Here is an 18623-nt window from a genome sequence, read left to right as displayed (position 1 = left end):
GCTCCACGGCTTGTGTTCACCAGCTCTGTTGAAAACAAATGCACGTGGCCAGGAGAGGGGAGCGTCAGCGGTGAGTTTTTATGACAGTGAGGACAAAAGTGGCAGACAATGGATGGACGTTTATGGCGTGTCGTAAAAAACAATGTCCTCTGAAACTGTAGCGGGAGCTCCGTAGAGAAAAAGGCAACAAAAACAAAAGTGACCAGATCTGAGAGGGTAATCTCTTTCTCATCAGTCGTCATCTACCGCTTTATCCTCCACCAGAGGGTCGCGGGGGGTGCTGTGCCAATCTCAGCTACATCGGGCGATAGGCGGGGTACACCCAGGACAGTTCGCCAGTCCATCACAGGGCCACACACAGATAGAGACAAACAACCATTCACTCTCACACTCACTCCTACGGTCAATTTAGAGTGTCCAATTCACCTAATCCCCACATTGCATGTTTTTGGACTGTGGGAGGAAGCCGGAGAACCCGGAGAGAACCCACGCACACACGGGGAGAACATGCAAACTCAAGGCGAGAGTGCTAACCACTACACCACCGTGTTGCCCCGTAATCTCTTTCTCGGCACAGATATTTTATGTATTTAGAGAAAATGAAAATAAGAAAAAGTGCCCAACATAGTATGTTGCATATATTCCTAGTTGTTTCTTAGCAGCCTTTAGGAGTGATGATATTTAGTCAGCCTGTCGTAAAATGTAACAGATATGACAGTGTAAAGTAATTGGCTTCAGAGAGCTGTAGAAAAATCACAAAATAATAACCGACGTGTCCCAGATCAGATGGATTTCCAGTTGACACGTCAAACCACGTTGTCTCCTTCCATCTGCGAGATCTGCGAGTAAGAAAACGCACAATGGAGACAGCCTTTTAAAGATGCTGAAGTCGCCTGCATCACATCATTTCACCATTTTTTTTGCTTCCACCTTTACCTGGTTGTCGATGCACCTGAACTGCCAGGGCCAGCGCGCATTGTAGAGGAAAGGTCGGAGGTCAAAGCGGTTGTCATCCGGACTGTAGCTCTCGGCGTGGTAAGACGGCGTCACTATGGTCATCTTATGACGGTTCACCGAGTACATCCTGAAGAAGTGCTTCACCTTCTGCGCTACCTGGAGAAAGAAAAACACAGACCATTCTCAAGATAGTGTAATATTTCTACTAGCCGCAGATAAAAGGCACAGTATTCACTATCATGAATAATATTTAGTAACATACATTTTCATACTTTCATTACAGGTTGTTGATGACATGTCATTAAAATCTACTTGGATTTTGTACACTAAATGTCCTCTGACGGAGGATTACAGTTGTAGTAGGTGAAGGAGCCGGAGCAGACTCACTGACCTCTGTGGGTGACAGAGAATCCTTCCACAGGTGAATGAGTTTACAGAACATACTGAAGGGGCCGCACTTTGAGATCTTCCTCAGTCGGCCAATCACGGATAACTCCGAGTACGTCATCCCCATGTCTGCCTGTAAATCGAGAGGCGGTGGTGTTGAGAGGTGAGCAAAGGAAACAAATGATCCCACTTAATCATAAAGCATTTGGGTGTTTTTTTTTTATTTTATGAAGGGATTTAACACACGGATGGCTGATTATTATTATTATTATGTTCTCACGTTCTCTGTTTAGAAACACATTTCTCAAAGATGTTGTCACAGGGACTTAAAAAGGGTAGCAGCCCACTAGCATAGACAAAGGTTTGCTGTTTTGTCTTACTTCATCTGTCTGCGACACCTGTCCATCTGTAAGTGGCTCCAGTTCAGCTGTGGGTGGAGCAGCCAGGATTCTGCACAGGAAACCACAAAAAGGTTAACACTTTGTTTAGGCAGTCCAAATAAATAGAAGTCAAAAGTTTAGCTGCATGAATATGTGTGTGTGTGTGTTTTAATCTGTTACTGATTTCTGCCTCAGTCATTAACTCCTCCCATGTTCAGTGTCTTGATTTCTCAGCACTAACAAACTTTATTATGTGACTGAAGAGTGTCCTCACCGTCTGAGAGCAGTCAGTTGGAAGTGCTCAACACAGTAAAGCAGGAAGCTTTTCAGGTCGGTCTTGCTGATGCCTCCTATTGGGTTGATGTCGGCACTGGAGCAGTCGTACTTGGTGAAATAGCCGGTCAGACTGCACGCGTGAAGGGATTTAATAATAGAAAAGTAAGCATTTTTTTTGTGGTTTTACTGCATCCACACATTAGGAAAATATTTTGTGGCAGCACTTTACCAGTAAACAGGTGAATATGTTATTTTTGCTAATCTGTGAAGCACCATACCACAGCAGTTTATTCTGTTATCAACACCTAGGGCTGTAAAAGTCACAGCACATCAGCATATACTCCATATGTATTGCAATATTTAAGGATGATAATTGATTTTTTTTTCAAACACTTACGTATGTGTCATGTTTCATTTTAACAGCATCATTGCTATGAACCTATGAAGTCTGTGTGTTTATACCCATGCAAATGAAAAAGCATCATTAGGATTAACAACAGTCAATAGTACACTTTAGTTAAATGAAGTTAAGAACAAATTTTCATAACCCAGGGAAGAAATAATTGAATTTTTGTCGTGATCCTGACACCAATCCAGAAGACTGAGTATTTTTTAAAAACCTTTTCAGATTGTATTGACACTGAGCAGCCTTGTGGGAAAGCTCACTCAGATATTATCCTGAGATTAGATGATGGGGCTGGTAGGACAATCTTTAGAGAATGTCCAGACTTCTGTGCATGCCTGAAAGCAGCCATGGATTCTCACAAATGCCGTGTTTATTGTAGAACAACCACATCACTATAGTAATACCTCTCATCTACGTTGGCTGAGCCCAGCACCAGCAATCCACCTGGTTTACCCCTCGCCCACAGACTCAGCTGGGCAAACAGGTAGGCCAGGACCATCCTGACACGAGCCTAGGACACACACACACACACACACACACGCATCACAATTGTGTTACTGCTATGCCACAGAGTGCGGACAGTCTTTGGTTTGTGTTATGAAAACAAACTGCATAACGAGTGTGGCACGTTGACAAACCTGTACATTCTGCAGCGCCAGGTTTTCTCTGTGGCTTCCTCCATTGGCACGAAACTGAGGCAACTTTCCAGTAACCGCTGAGAAGATTCCCAGGATGCCTTTCACTGCCATGTCAATGTTAATATTCATGTGTGTGCTGTATATAAAGAGATGAGGTTAAATAAGTAAACAGAATTGCACAAATCACTCAAGTTACCTCCAGTGGATACGAATAAGTGACATCTAATGGTGAGACTATCATGACTTCAACTTCTACCAAAGTCAGAGTTAATACAAGACTGCTTGGGAGTTGCAGCTTACTTCACTGTTAGAGACAAGTTCCAACCTAATGATGCAATTTTAAATATGCTTCCTTTGTCTTAAAGCTACACAGGATTTATTTGATTCTGCATCAGTAATTAAACACAAATCGAACCTCACTCACTATCTCACTCATCTTCTACCGCTTTATCCTCCACATGTGGGTCATGGTGCTAATGCCCGCTGACAAAGTCCGAAATGGCGAGGTACAAACTGGACAGGTCGCCAGTCCATCGCAGGGCCACATAGAGACAAACAACCATCCACTCTCACACTCACATCTATGGTCAATTTAGAGTGTCCAATTTGCCTAATCTGCATGTTTTTGGACTGTGGGAGGAAACCGGAGAACCCGCAGACAACCCACACCCACAGAAAGGCCCTGGTCGCGAACCCTGGTCTTCTTGCTGGAAAGGCAAGAGTAAAAATCTGACCTGAATTGACAAAAACCCTTCAAAAAAAAAAGAATCCTGCCTACCTTCCAATCTGATTGGCCAGGTCTTTGGCCCTGCTGCATGTGTCCTCAGAGGAGTTCTCGCTGGCCATATAGTAGGTGGTGAAGATGCGACCACACAGCTCCCTTGCATGTTGGGGAGAATACGAGTCGTCCCCAACCACCCTGCGAATATCCTCCAGTACCTGACTGTCTGACAAATGAAGAGAAAGAATGTCACGCTGAAGAAAACAGCCGAGTGAGGGATGAAAAATGTAACTTGATCTAGTGTTTACATCCATCTTCAGTCATCCAATCACGCACAGTCCACTCTCAATGCCTCCTGAAATCATCCTCAGATCCAATCACAGAAACCACATTTGGTCGTGGTTAAAACGTATTTAATTCAAGGCTGAAACAATTACTTGATTAATCGATTACTAAATGAATCGTCTAAACTATTTTGATCATCAATCAGTTTGAGGTTTTTCATGGCTTCATGGTAATGAAGGTCTAAACGTCAACCAGTGCAACAGTGTGTCTCTCCTTAACTAAATTGTGTGCAAATAGTACAAATGAGAGTCTTTGTGTGTGATTTTTACTCACTGCCGTTCTCTACAGCCTGGCAGAGCAGCACACACATAGAGTGGACAATGCAGGCAGTGGAGGAGCTATCCACGCCTCCACTCATCGGCAACAAGAAACCAGCCTGGAACACAGACATTAAACATCGTAAGCATTTGCAAAGAGCACTGCAACAAATGTGCTATGTTTACATCACTTTCTTTTTTGAATGTTTGTTTGCACTAACTGATCTCTACATAATATGACAACCACTGTATACTTGGGACACCGGTGATCAAAGCAGATCTGGAAGATCATTTCTGTGGATTTTACAGAAAATCTTCAATTGTGCGAGACGTGTCAAGTCACTGGATTTAATAATTGAGACCAAAACCTGGTCCCAAACCTGTAAACCTGTGCATGAGTATGTCTCTCCTCACCTGTCCACTTCTCCTCAGATAGTCCCACAACCAGCAGGCCGGCCCTAAACTGAAACACAGGTATCAAAATAATATAATACTGGTTTTCTGTCAAGACACAAAACAGCATATATAGAATGGTGTCTAGTACCTGATCTCTTCCTCTGGTGTATGGAAGTGCCATGTTATTGGTTGGTGAGTAGGGAGGTAGAGATTGTTACAAGTGGATAAGGAGAAGTCAACTTTGACCCGGTGGCAAGGTTTGGGTTCACATTCCTACGGTGCAGAAGTGCGACAGTGAAGGACTTTGCCCACCAGTCATGTGGTTGTCAAGCAAACGATTTTGTACATTAATATAAAACAATGTGTTCGGTTAATGCAGCTTTCACAGCAGCAGCGTTTATTTCTTTGTAGTTTTATTTTGCTTCTGTCAATAAACAAAAGACACAGAATTCAAAGCATTTATTGTTATATTATATGCATATAAATGAAATGAGTTTCTTTGCCATCCATTTATGCCATTAAAGAATGACTGTTAATAAGCAAATTTTTTACCTGGGCTCTTATAATTCTTTCTCTCGTTTGAATTGTTTGAACACCCCAAATTATTTGCAATTCCTTGCAATTAATGGGCAAAAGTGACCGTATAATGATGTGAAACAGGCAAAACTATCAAACTAAGAGAGAGAAACCTCCACTATGGATGTTTTCTGGTACAAGACAACCATGAGATTTATATCTGATGAAATGTAAATGTATGAAAATGTATAAATAAAAGCAATAGAAGAAGCAATTAGCCATGATTCTGTAAGTTCTTACCAAGTGTGGCTGACACACTTCTCCCCTGTAGCTACGCACATCCTCGAGGTCAAGTGTGGCTGTAATCACCTCCTACAACAAACACACAAAGACACAAAGAACAGCTGTTGCCAATGCAGAGGCATCATAATAATAACAATAATAATAATATTAATAATAATAACAATGACGATGATCAAAGAAACCGTGAAATAGCTGGTGTGACACCATGGTAACCCTAATATTCAATACACTAAACTTATTTCTGTCCACTTTTACAATTACATTAAATACACAGAAACTTATTTACAGATAATTTTATTTTTTGGATCTATGTCACTGCACACGTACCACATCATCAAGGGAGAACTGGGCTCCCTGTGCAACAATGTCTCCGTTGATGGCCACCATGGCACAGCCATCATAGTAGACACGGTCTCCATCACAGCCCCCCTGGTTGGCGTACAGGTAGATTCCTCCACTCTGGAACAACAACAACAGCAACAACACACAAATTCTGCATGTAACACAAGTCTTTGGTGAGTCTTAATGGTTGATTCTGGCATTAATCAAACCATGTTGATAAATGTGGGTGAGTAGTATTTACAAATTCTACTGCAACGTTCTACATTATGTCCACTAATAGTGCTTTTTTTTTCGCCAATAAATGGCTCAAATAGTTTCCGCTCTTATTTTTAATTTTAAATAAAGTGGCAGAGACAGATTTTGGGAGTGCTTTTGCATCCAAGGAAACACTGGAACTAAAAAACCAAAGGCAGAAGAAACTGAGTGAACAGATTTTTATATTATTACAACATTTGAAAAAAACATTTTTCAGACAGTCTGAACAGAAGACGTCTCATCTCCATAGTAATAATCTTTTCCACATGTTTACAGCTTCTATAGTCTAACATATATAATGTGTGAAGAGGAGAATCTCTGCATTTGCTTTACTCAGCCCTTACTGCGCCTGTGCATAGCATAAATATACTATTCCCATGTTTGCTTCCAGTTAGATCATACCTTGGTGGTGGCTGACTTGACCAGGTTGACTCTTTGGTCGGCTTTGCGGAGCTCATGGTGACTAGCCGATGAATTGGTGAAGATTTCGACACCATCCAGACCCATGTCAACATGAGGGCTGAGAAAAAGCGAGAACATTCAGTCTTCAGGTTTCAGGTTTTTTTTTTAATACTGTTTTTGACATTACACAGAAAACTATGAAACACATACAGACTCCCCTGGTGCTCTACCTTCTGGGGCTCCAGAGCTCTGCACATAACTCAGTGCCAATACAAGTGTCCTTTGTGGACAGCACACAGTTGCCAAATGGGACAGTTTCCTGATGAAGACAAAAACACAGGTCAATAACAAACAATGACTCTTCTTCTGCTTACTGTGAAGCATTATGGAGCTCCAGGTGGGACGATAAAAAGGCTCAAATTTATATACAATAGAAATAATGAGTCGTTTTTAATTTCAAAATTACAGTAGTAGTTAGTTATTGAGCTTAGCATTTAATCTCAATCTAGTAGCTCATTTGATGGGTAAGTACTATATAAGAGTGGAATTGCCATATGTAAAAGTAAAACAATTTTTTTCCACCCATTGTCCCCTCCAGGAATCTGTAGATAATATATGGCCTGATGATGATTAAAAAAACAGGGTTCTTTACCTGTCCTGTTACCTCCTGGATCATTCTGGGCAGGAAATATTCCTCCACTTTCCTTAAATAATAAAAAATAAAACAGTCACTATCATCCATATCAATTTCATTTCCAAAAGTAAAACAATCTCACATTAGACATAAATAAAATCAGTTTCTCATTTTGGGAAAACTCATTTGAGGAAAACATTATAGTTTTTGTAGCAGCTGGCATTAGTTGTTCTTGTTCTTACAAGTGCCAGGTTTGATAACTGTTGCAATGACCAACCTTAACTGATTCCACGGTGAAAACCAGCGCATCTCTCTGTAGTTCCCGACGTTGGCCATCGCCATTTTAGGTCTGATCAGCAGTATCTTTCTATATGAATGAATCATAGATAAATTAATAAATTAGTGTATACTGGGTTAGGTATACGGTATTATTGTGACAAATAAAATAAATGACATAAAGTGTCATAAATAAGTGTTTCTATGGGAATTTGTGTCCATTTATTCTAGACCTAGGGTTCTCAAACTGTGGTACGTGTACCACCAGTGGTAAGCGAGCTTCCTCTGGTGGTACTTGGAGGGAAAACCAGAAATATAGTGCTACTGTATATATATATATATATATATATATATATATATATATATATACATATATATATATATATATATATATATATATATATACATATATATATATATATATATATATATATATATATATATATACATACATATATATATATATATATACACACATATAACACAAATTACAGTCACCTTATTTCTTGCTCAGTGTGTGAAGTATATGTGAGGAAGAGGAGGAGGATGATGAGAGAGTAAATTATTTTATTGGGAATAAATCTGCCTCCTGTGAAAAGTCTGTATCTGACTTTGCTCGACCTATTTCCGCCAGGCCCCTTTGAGATAAGGGGCCTAGCACTCAAAGCCTGATTGAAACACCATAATTTTATACTTCTGTCCATTATAGTGCACGTCAGTTATGACAGTGGACTGGTGACGTACCTGTTGAGGAATAGGACTCTGCAGTTGTAGCGCACATTATGATGCATGATGGGCCTGAGAGGAAAAGAAATTCAGACATGTACAGTAAGTCATTTGAGACTGAACCAAACCTTCTCCCTAATAAATCACACCTCTTATAGCTGAAAGTCTTGTTTGGTGATAATCCACAGATATTTCTTTACTTAAAACTAATTTCTTGAGTACTTTTCTGAAGCAGCCTCTGGTTTTCAGGAATATTATATGTATATGTTTTCTACTCCGGCTCTCACCAGAGCAACCAGTTGCTTTTCTGTTTTTTGGTCATTAAAATGAATAATTTAAAATTCTAAATATTGCAGTAACAGTCACTCTGATCTAATACCCACATTCCCACATCACAGATGATGTCTTGGGTGATGGGAGATTCCAGAAGCTTCCTCAGGACTTCGAAGCTGTGGAGTAGCGTGTCTGACTCGTAGAAGTGGTCGGCACAACCATACCCACTGTAAAAATAAAATAGGAATGCGATGTAAAGTGATTAAAGTGAACCTAAATACAACAATGGCAACTTATAAAACCGATGAGCTACAAGGTGCAAGATCGTGGTAATTGTGACGGTAAAAAAGTAAATAAATAAAAACACCACAATTTCTGCTTCTCATTATGTGAATTTGTTCTGGTTTCTTTGTTCCCCTGTGACCGCAAACTGAATAGCTTAAGGAAATAATTTTGAAATATGGAAACACTGATATATTTTTCATTATCAAGTAACATTTTTTGGACAAAACATCATCAATGATGGAAATAATCTATAGTTGCAGGTCTAGTTTACTCTCTTGCCCATCAACATTCCTGTGTTGACTGTCCACTGAAGGACATAGCAGGTGCATTTCTCCTGACCGTGTCAAATGGATCGATGTGTGAGAGAAAGAAATAGCAGCACTGCAGGTTAAAGCTTAGATACCTGAGCTGAACCATCATGCCTGGGTCAAAGGAATTATTTAAATACAATATTCAGGTTTGGGGCTCAGGTTCAGTCAGAATCACTGGGCCAGAGTCAATACTATATTAATGTTTTATTTCTTCTCTACTGGCATCTTTAAGGTCAATACAGGAAAAACAAGGAGTGTGTCAGGGTAAAGCCAAGTTCACACTGACTTTCAGAGTCGTAGGATTGCTCTACACCCCACGTTATATAATGTGCAGTACAGTTGTGGGCCACAACACAAGCATATATTTTTTCATATAGTCAGGGATATGTGGAAATATCATATCATATCATATCATACCATATCTCCAGCTCTGGGCCCAGTCTGTATTTGGCTCCACGTGTCTTTGCAATCTCAACACCTGCACAGAGAGACAGAAAGAAACAAAGAAAGTCTTGACCTCTGACACAAGTCAAACTCAAGAGTTCAAGACTTTCAGCAAAACCTCAAACATTCAATGCTGTTTTTGAAGAGTGGTTGTATGAGGCACTGAATAAATGACAATTTCTCAAACACTGTATAGTTACAAATGTTTGATTTTAAATACGCTAGTAGTCGTAGATGTCCTGAACACAACCCAGTCTTGTTCAGAACGTATGAGATCTTAAGACTTGTTTTTATAACAAATCAAAGTTGGGAATTTGTTCGATAAAGAATGTCAGCGTTGCACTTTCAGTACAGTTGGTTATATAAGGCATTAAGAGAGAACAATATATCACAAAGAGACCTGGATTTATGCAATATAGTAATTACTTTAGCTATTTATTTTTCAATATTATTTATATGTGATTCCAGGTGAGTTTATAGTCAACGATTACTCTAATTTTCACATTGTTAAGCATTATTTCTCCTCGGTTTTTAACTTGGCGGCTATATTCAGGGAGTTTGAGAGCTCTGGTGTACAGAAACAAACGCCTTCATTAAAACTGGACGAGTAGTCACTCGTTCTGTCATTCCATGGCAAAGCTAAAGCAGCAGTCAGTCGTAACTCTTCTCTTGCACTTACTCTTCAGTATTCGCTCCAAGTTTCCCTCAAAATCCAAAGCCCATTGGTTCAACGAGCACGTTGCAAGAGTCACTTTTCTTCCCATTTCCTCGGTGACGGTGGCGTCAAAGAACCAGGTGGCTTACGTTAATGCTAAATAAAATAAATGTTGTTGTTTGTGTGTGTAAATGAACCGTAGCTACAGAGGACACTAGTGTGTGTAGTTGCTACTGTGACGTCACGTGACTTCTTCTTCTGCTGCCGCTACTGTTTCTCTTCTATTGTCACTCTACTGCCCTCAGCTGGAGAGCTGGCACAATTACAACAAAAACTAAAACTACTAATACAACCAAAATAAACGGTTTGTTGGGGGTCTTATATAACTAAAATAATATCTATCTTCTTAAAAGCAAAACTTAAGACTTAGTTATTTGAACTGCTTATGACTAAATGTGATTGTAGTTATTGTATTGTATTGTACTTTTATTGCTGTGATACCTTGGCATGCCCTTCCAAAAATTAAAAGGGCACCTACTGTGCACCAGTACGGCAGGTGCCACTAGTACGCTTTAAGTCAGACAAATTGTGACCCGGGGCCAAAGGCAGTCCGGCCCCTAGGGACTGAATTTAATTTGGACCTTGATATGGACACTAAGAGGGCACTAAATCAAAAAGGCACCTGTACAGAACCATGAGTTTATCCCATTAGGACACCTACAGTACTAAACATCACCTTCTCACACAGGGATACAGGGACTCTAAGGACACCCTTTGGGACACTGTCAGTAGGGAACTTCATAAGGACACCCTTTGGGGTTTTTTGTTTGGAAGGACACCCACCGGAAACAAAGTTGCAAGGACATCTGGATCACTTTTCTTCACTAAAAAGGTACTCAGCTTTTTAAAATTTATATTTTCCTTTTGAGGCCACATATCAGTCAGGCACCTCCTCATTTTTTTTACACACATTAGCATGCAGTGTTTTTGCCCCCGCTTCCCCTTTCTGTGGACACCACTGTCTGCATCACATCACTCCAGTGCAGGGGTCTGCAACCTTTAGTATTAAAAGAGCCATTTTTGTGTCCCCTCCCCACCCAAACAGATTTAATCTGGAGCCACAAAAACACTATATGACCCATCAAATTAAGATAATATCATGTATAAAGTGTTATATATAGATATACTGTATGTAACAAAAACATCATTTATTATCAAAATCCAGAGGAGAGACAGTCAGTTGGTCTGAAGGTATTTAATTAGTACTTCCATCATATGTGTGCACTTGTACAAACCAAGCAAAGTAGAAAAAAAAAAACTGTAACTGAACCTTAGCTCTAGGACCCATTTCTTTTTCTTTTTTTTGCATATCACTTTAATACACATTTTCTATGTGATGTGATCTGTGCTTGATGTTTCAGGACTGGTTCGAACCTCAGTCTGACTTCATTAGCTCTGCGTTGGCATCAACGTCGTCAAACACTCAAATCTAGTGGATCAGTGAGCGCTCGTTTCACTCACTAACAAACAAACCCTCGGATGAATTCCTTGCTCTTACAAAAATCAAAAGAAAAAACAGCAACATGGCACAAGCATGAAGGTCGACGATGTGGCTGTGATCGATGTAAGGACATTAAGATTCATAGGGAAAAGGCGACTCCTATGCAGAAAAAAGGTTTGTTTATGTGTAAAGTTGAGGTCTCAAACTCACGGCCTGTGGGCCCTCCACTCAAATTCATGCGGCCACTATGTTTTTTACTATGGACTATTCATTGTTCCATGTCAAATAAGACACTTTTATTTTGAAACTGTGAAATATTAATGGCAATATGATTAACCCTTTAACACCTAAGCCTCAAAATGTCCGTCTGGACTTTTTTTTTCTTATTTTAACCATAAAATAATGTTTTAACAATTTAAAATGAAGAAAAACAAAAAGTTTTATTTAAAAAAAACCAAAAAAAAACCCAAACACTGTAGTTGTAGATGAACAGCAGATTTTGCGTGTTAAATTTGAGCAGTATCAAACATATTTAAAATGACATTTGTTTGAGTCTTTGTCTCCATGTTCAAAAACAGGCCAACAAATGGAAACTACAGTATGTACAGGCGTTTTTCCAACTCTCTCCTCTCTGGTGACAAAGACGCTGAAGAATATCATGATGTCATTTTCAACTCAAATATCACCCAACCCCGACTCAACGGTTGCTATTTCCCAACAAAGTTTAACTTGTTTTCACTCGAGTGGCCCCCGAGTGACCAGAGTAGACGCTCTTTGGCCCCCAGGTTATTTGAGATTGAGACCACTGGTGTAAAGAAAAAAGTGTGGACAGGCTACCATCTGTTTCTTCAACATTCCAAGGTAACAAAAAAAAAAAAAATAAAAAAAAACACAAGCTCAGCAAGTCCCATGTTCTCCTCCTCTCTTTCACGCATGCACACTCATTTCATATAAATAGCAATATACACAGAGTCTCTCAAGAGGGCAGCAAACTCGTGTTCTACAGCAAGTCAGTACACAAAAAACACATCTATACTGTACACAATACACAATTGCATCATGTAACAACCAACACATCGCTTAGCCGTCACGTTAAAACGATGAAAACAACAAGCAAACAAAAAACTGTTCAATGTAACAGTGTGTTCCAGTTGACTCGGAAGTGGGAATGTGGAGTAAAGTGCACAAGCCGGATAACAAGACGCCGTAGTTAGATTCACTAATTATCGAGCTAATCTACTAAGTCTTTATTTAACCAACATATTACATGGCATTTTGTACATTTTAAAAAACACCGTAGCAACATGTCCACAGACGCCAGTGGGAGACCAAACGGAGAGAAGAACAGAGGACAGAATAAAGCGTGTGCTCGGAGTAGCTGTCTTAAACTGGGAAGTCAGGACATGAGGAGTTAACTTGGAATTACCTCCTCATGACAGGGAAACTGTGACTTCTGAGTACAATGTGGAAAACGCGCTGCAGCGATTCCCAGAGCGAGACACAAACCAGACATTAATGTAAAGGTGCTAGATGTGTGTGTGTGTGTGTGTGTGTTCCCACATGTTTATGACCGAGCTAAATGTTCTACAGTCGTCACATCAAGAATCTTAAAACCTAATGACTCATCTGCATCGCACCACCTCCTTCTCACTTCCCTTTCAGCCCCAACTAAACTAATATAGCTCATCAGAGAGTGACACAAGACGATGTATGCAGAGTGTTAATTCCCGTTTAAAGACAACAGCATTTTCCACAAGTAAATTTAGACCAATATGTAACAGGTTTTCACCCACACAGGGTTCAGTTCCCACACCTAATTAAGCTCACCCGTATTCGTTCAGGGGAAACCTACAACCTTGATAGGGTCAGACATGTGCAAGCTCATTTCAGATGTTAAATATAAAATGGATATAGGCTTCTAGTTGCAAACAAAACCAATATTTTTAAGCCTTAAGATTTACGATTTGACCAGCACCACGATTTACAACCTTCAACCGGGCACCTATACTAGACAATACCAGCTGTCAATCACACTGGCTTCCACTCACGTGTCAAGATTTATCATCTATTTCCTTCAATTTACAAAATTGACGTAATTTGCTATTGAGGAAGAGCTGAAGCTGACAATTGAGACCATTAACTCCTCAGGAAACTGTTTTCTGACATTATAATTCAAGTCAGCAGTTGTCTCACTTTCTCAGACTTCCATTCAAGCGGAGTTCTTTTTTGCGACCAGTGTAGTCGCCCCCTGGTGGCTAACTGCGACTTTCGTCCTCCTTCCTGGGCTTCAATTTTCAAACTGAAACTGAAAAACCGCGTCCATTTTTATATACTGTTTATGATCCATCACAGATCTGCTGCAGGAGCACGGACAGGCAAAGCAAATACACATAAACCCTGTGAGGAGGTGCGTAAAGAGAAACTAATTATGTGTTTAATTATGAAAACTATGGATGAAAGCCGCTTGAAAGCAGGTGCAATCTAGGTGTGTGTTTGATTGCTTGTGGGGAGAATCATCACAGACAAAAGGGTTTTTCCATCACAAGGACTTAGAGGATCTCTGAATTTCTTATTTTCGTCTGGAGGTGGCAGCTCCATGATGGAAAAAAGGGGAGGAAAGTTCAATCTATCCTCTGGCGAACGGTTTCAGTCATGTCAGTGTAACTATTTCTTCTTTTTTAAAAATGGTTAATGTTTATATTGTACCGTCCTTATCAATGTTTATTTGTATCTTTCTTGTCTGCTCAGCACATTTAAAAGTGTTGCATCAAGCTTTGATATGCTTCAAAAACATCATAGTTTCTAGAGTTTTCTACAGTGTGTCATCCACACAAAAAAAGGTCTATACCTATCCTGACTGACTTTGTTTAAGGAGGTGGGAAAAGCCTGTCATATTTTTTTTGTTTTGTAGATGCGGTGAATGTTGCAAACAGGAATAATCTTCTCCTTAAAGGCAATCGCGGTGCTGCAATAGGTTTCTCATGTCATTCAAACTGCACATTACATGGATTAAAATCAAGCATTGGCATCAAGGAAATAACTATTTTCTCCTTTTAGCATGTACCAAACGATAAAAAACATGTACAATGTGCCATGATAAATTGTGTTTTTGTTCTTTTTTTCTTTCACTGCTGGCTGTGAATCAAATTTTCCTTTGGGGGGGAAAAAAGACACCTTCATCACTGATCCCTGAAAACAAACTGACAGACAAACCTAAGCAGAGTTTTCCCATTTCCAAATGGTGTAACATGTGCCACCAGATATCATATTGACGACAAGGTGTGGTATAAATTCAGGAAAAGAAAATTCCCCACAAACAAACTGCAAACTGTATAAACACTTCTGCATTGAGATGTAGTTGAACAACATGCACAACAGCCTATGTGGTTCAAAGCATGCCGAGAGCTCTAAAGTGACCGTTCAGGTTTGTTTAAAGAGCAGTTGTAAGAGGTGTAGACACAGAGTCAGCGTTGACTACATTGTGTGCACCCAGAATATGTTTTCTGCCTGGAAACTGGAGTAACGCTCACTCTCTCCCACTCCAAAGTCCACAGAGAAAATCAGTGTTTTTTTGTCTTACAGAACAGGAGAACTGCAGGTGTATTGCTGCCTTCTCCACCAACATTTCTAGGATTACCAGGAACTTATTTACCCGGGAAAAAAAAACTCCTGGTAATCTGTGTGGTTGTTTTTCCACCACACTGCACCGCAAAGTTCTTGTTTTTTTTTAATAACACACAGTGTTGTTGATGACGTATGGTTGTTTGTGTTTGTTTCCCAAAACACGTTTCATTTTGATAAACAAGAAAAAAACTATAAAACGATAGATTTCCTGGAGGAAGGATTTCAAACACCTAAAGTACGTCACAAAATAACACATTTGACGTTACTGATGATGAAGGCAGCAGTGGATCAACAACTCCGGTGTGCTGTGGTGTAAAATCACAGGTTTTCTCTATGGACTTAGGCACGAGAGTGTTTTAAAAATCATCAGTTTCCAGTTAGAAAAAGGTAAGACGATGGTGATATTCTGAGGATTTTTAAGTGGGTGAGCATTTAAAGTGGCTAAAATTTTCCTTTCCTTGTGTCTACGTTTTCAGTGAGAACATTTCTCTATTTCTTTTCAGGTCACTCAAAGACACTTTAACAAAGTAACAAAAAAAAGGTGGTCAGTAATAAATAAATAAATAAAATTAAATAAAATAAGTGCAGGGGGGTGGGGGGGGGTGCAAGCACCGTCAGCGTTGACTGTGTGTCAGTACCTCACACAACCTCCCGTCACAGAAACCTGAACATCTCTTTAAGTCCATACTTAAAGGCAACATATGTAGAAAAAAAGGTCAAATCCTCCCTGTCTACTATGAAGCAGTGGGAGCTGCAGTCAGGAAGCCCAAACCTTGTTTAGTCCTCACTCCAGAATTCAGAATTGAGTTTTTTCCTTTGATCTGCTGCATGTGTTACAGGATGTCAGTGTTCAGTCCCATCATCAACATGTCCTGTGAGGTGTGATGTTGGGCTGTAAGAACAAATGCTAGTGTGACAGTGTGTGTGTGTGTGTGTGTGTGTGTGTTTCTTCTGGAGTGTGATCTATAAATGGCTGCATGCGTTTGGTTATGTGTTAAATCCAGCGTCCATGTCCAGTGTGTCTTTCTGTGTGTGTGTGTGTCACTGTCCGGGGTAGGTGGGGTAATGTGTCGAGGAGTGTGTGCGTATGTGCAGCTGGGAGTGTTCGTGTGCGCTCGCCATTGGCAGCGTTGCGTGTCCGTCAGGAGGAAGGCAGGTGGAAAGAAGGTCGTCTTCTGATCCATCACCTACAGTTACAAAGGAGAAACGCAGTTGTTACCACTGCACAGAGCTTGTGACTGGACAGTTTCCATATTCTCCGTGTGTGTGTGGATTTTCTCAAGGTTCTCTGGTTTCCTTCCACAGTCCAAAAAAAAATTAAAAATGCAGATTTCAGGGGTCTCAAACTCGCGGCCCGAGTGATTACATTCAACATTTAATTATATACAAGCTTGTCTAGTGTTTTAATTACAATTGTCTATATGTATGTTTTGATTTAATGTTTTAATTCTGTTTTATTTCTGTCTGATTTTTGTTATTTACAGATTAATTTTGTCATGTTTTTTTTTGTTGAAAATATTTGTAATTGCAACATCATGATGGATTATCAACATATCATTTTAATTTCTAATCACTAAACCACTTTTTTCAATTGACCCGGGCCCCTCCTGACCAGACTAGAAGTTCACTGGCCCCCAGGTCATTTTGAGTTTGAAGCCCCTGCTCTTAGTTGACCGTAAGTGTGAGAGTGAATGGCTGTTTGTCTCTATGTGTCCCTGTGATGGACTGTCCAGGGTGCACCTCACCTTTCGTCCTATCAGCTGGGATTGGCATCAGCGACCCCATGTCTTTTTTTCCACACACATAAATATGAGTAAAAGTAACCAGAAATATGAGTAAAACATTATGTGTGTCACTGAAACCTATAGGGCAGGGGTCTCAAAGTGGCGGCCCGGGGGCCACATGTGGCCCTCAAATCCATTTCATGTGGCCCTCCAGACAATATCAAGTTGTAACAAGTCATTTCTATATGTTTTTATTTGAATGAATAGATTAATTTTGCATCAGAAATATGTTTTTTTTAATCAATGCATATTAAAACAACCACTTATATTTTGAAATGATCCAATCCAACTTTATTTGTAAAACAAAGACAGAAAAGCTCACACGAGGCAATAGAGTGCATAAAAAAAGGAATTAATACGGCATATTGATGATATGAGCTCGTCACGTCCACCGCAACTTTTGCTTTTCCCAAAAAAGTAGGGCGACCAGACGAGACCGTCAGTGGCCCACAGGTCATTTGAGTTTGAGACCCCTGCAATAGGGGTTTAAAAGAAAACCTCACTCAGAAGAATATACAGTGTACTCCTCTCAATACTACATAAAGGATTAATCATTATTTAAAAAAGCAGGAATTCAAGCTGTGATTAGAATTTAGAGTTTAAATGAACCTAATCCTCAATATCTGCATGTATTTGGACTGTGGGAGGAAGCAGGAGAAAATCTGTGCGCACGCATGAAGAAACTCCACACAAGACAAAAATGTCATGATTAATTTATGTGAAACATTATGAACAAATAAAAGAAACAATTCTAAAGCAGTCATTCCCAAAGTGTGGACAGCAGCCTTCATTAATTTTATACAACAGTTCATTAAAATGAAAAAGCTTCAAATTATCGTAAAGTATTCTTAATTAATTAAAAAAAACAACTTATTATGTGGATTATTATGAACACCTGATGGATAATGAATAAAGTGCTTTGATTATACGTGTGCAATGGATATTTCAAAGTTTAAACATTATTGTCTGCCTGTTTATGAAATATGCGAGGAAATACTCTTGTGTTAATCACAGTTGTGACTCAAGATTGGCCGCAGACGATTTTCAGGATTTAATTTAGGCCAAAGGATTCTAAACGGTACGGTTGGCAGGACGTCTTATTGGCATCATTGATCAATAGTTCCGTAATAACCTTTCAGCACTCTGTTTATAGCCTCACGACTAAATCTATCCGAGCTTTGGCCAATCACAGAGTAGAAAATCTGCGGCGGTAGAGTCTTCGCCTGTGAGACACGAGCATCCGCTTGTGCTCATCTGATGTGAGACAGGACAGAGAGCTGGGATTCCAAAACATTATCTGCAGACGAAACTCAACAGTCAATTATTTTTTAAGTATGGGAATGTCTGGAAGGCTGGTGTACGTCCTACCACTACCATGGTCCATGCTGGTCTGGTTTCCAGTGATGTGGTGCCAGTAAGCTGATCGGGGCAGTATGGCAGTGGGTGTGCAGGGGTAGGATCGAGGCTCTGAACTCTTAGACAATAACTGGGATTCATAAACACACAACATCAAGGATTAAAAAAACAGT

General features: G+C 39.9%; 2 protein-coding genes across 4 annotated transcripts in view; both read right to left on the bottom strand.

Moving 5' to 3' along the window:
- Nucleotides 1-56: 56 nt before the first annotated feature.
- nadsyn1 (NAD synthetase 1) lies at nucleotides 57-10423 on the bottom strand. The gene is made up of 21 exons (XM_044015701.1): nucleotides 10210-10423; nucleotides 9504-9564; nucleotides 8601-8717; nucleotides 8236-8289; nucleotides 7493-7582; nucleotides 7234-7285; nucleotides 6812-6900; nucleotides 6582-6699; nucleotides 5910-6041; nucleotides 5580-5651; nucleotides 4912-5036; nucleotides 4782-4830; nucleotides 4384-4486; nucleotides 3823-3991; nucleotides 3045-3180; nucleotides 2811-2917; nucleotides 1999-2130; nucleotides 1725-1794; nucleotides 1349-1477; nucleotides 937-1113; nucleotides 57-839 (listed from the first exon to the last, which is right to left on the bottom strand). Exons 1-21 carry the CDS (start codon nucleotides 10292-10294, stop codon nucleotides 807-809), a joined length of 2100 nt encoding a protein of 699 aa, XP_043871636.1. The 5' UTR covers nucleotides 10295-10423; the 3' UTR covers nucleotides 57-806.
- A 5494-nt stretch (nucleotides 10424-15917) lies between these two features.
- dok4 (docking protein 4) overlaps nucleotides 15918-18623 on the bottom strand; it is a 43503-nt gene continuing 40797 nt past the window's right edge. For 2 of the 3 annotated variants that reach the window (XM_044015690.1, XM_044015691.1), the window contains exons 8-9: nucleotides 18463-18580; nucleotides 15918-16497 (exon numbers count right to left, since the gene is read on the bottom strand). In XM_044015690.1, coding sequence (XP_043871625.1) covers nucleotides 16352-16497; nucleotides 18463-18580 — 264 coding nt within the window. In that variant the 3' untranslated portion in view covers nucleotides 15918-16351. The remainder of the gene's footprint in view (nucleotides 16498-18462; nucleotides 18581-18623) is intronic. The other variant, XM_044015692.1, reaches the window with a different exon arrangement.

Source organism: Solea senegalensis, unplaced genomic scaffold (assembly GCF_019176455.1).
Source record: "Solea senegalensis isolate Sse05_10M unplaced genomic scaffold, IFAPA_SoseM_1 scf7180000013762, whole genome shotgun sequence".
Taxonomy (NCBI): domain Eukaryota; kingdom Metazoa; phylum Chordata; class Actinopteri; order Pleuronectiformes; family Soleidae; genus Solea; species Solea senegalensis.
This window is presented reverse-complemented; position numbering and strand designations above follow the sequence as displayed.

What these genes read in the sequence shown, in the direction of transcription:
- nadsyn1 (XM_044015701.1), bottom strand. Translation starts at nt 10,294, where the DNA reads ATGGGAAGAAAAGTGACTCTTGCAACGTGCTCGTTGAACCAATGGGCT. An exon ending in GAGCTCTGGAGCCCCAGAAG is followed by an intron (nt 6,700 to 6,811) that starts GTAGAGCACCAG and finishes GCTTTTTCTCAG; the next exon opens with CCCTCATGTTGACATGGGTC. An exon ending in CCAGGCTGTAGAGAACGGCA is followed by an intron (nt 3,992 to 4,383) that starts GTGAGTAAAAAT and finishes TTCATTTGTCAG; the next exon opens with ACAGTCAGGTACTGGAGGAT.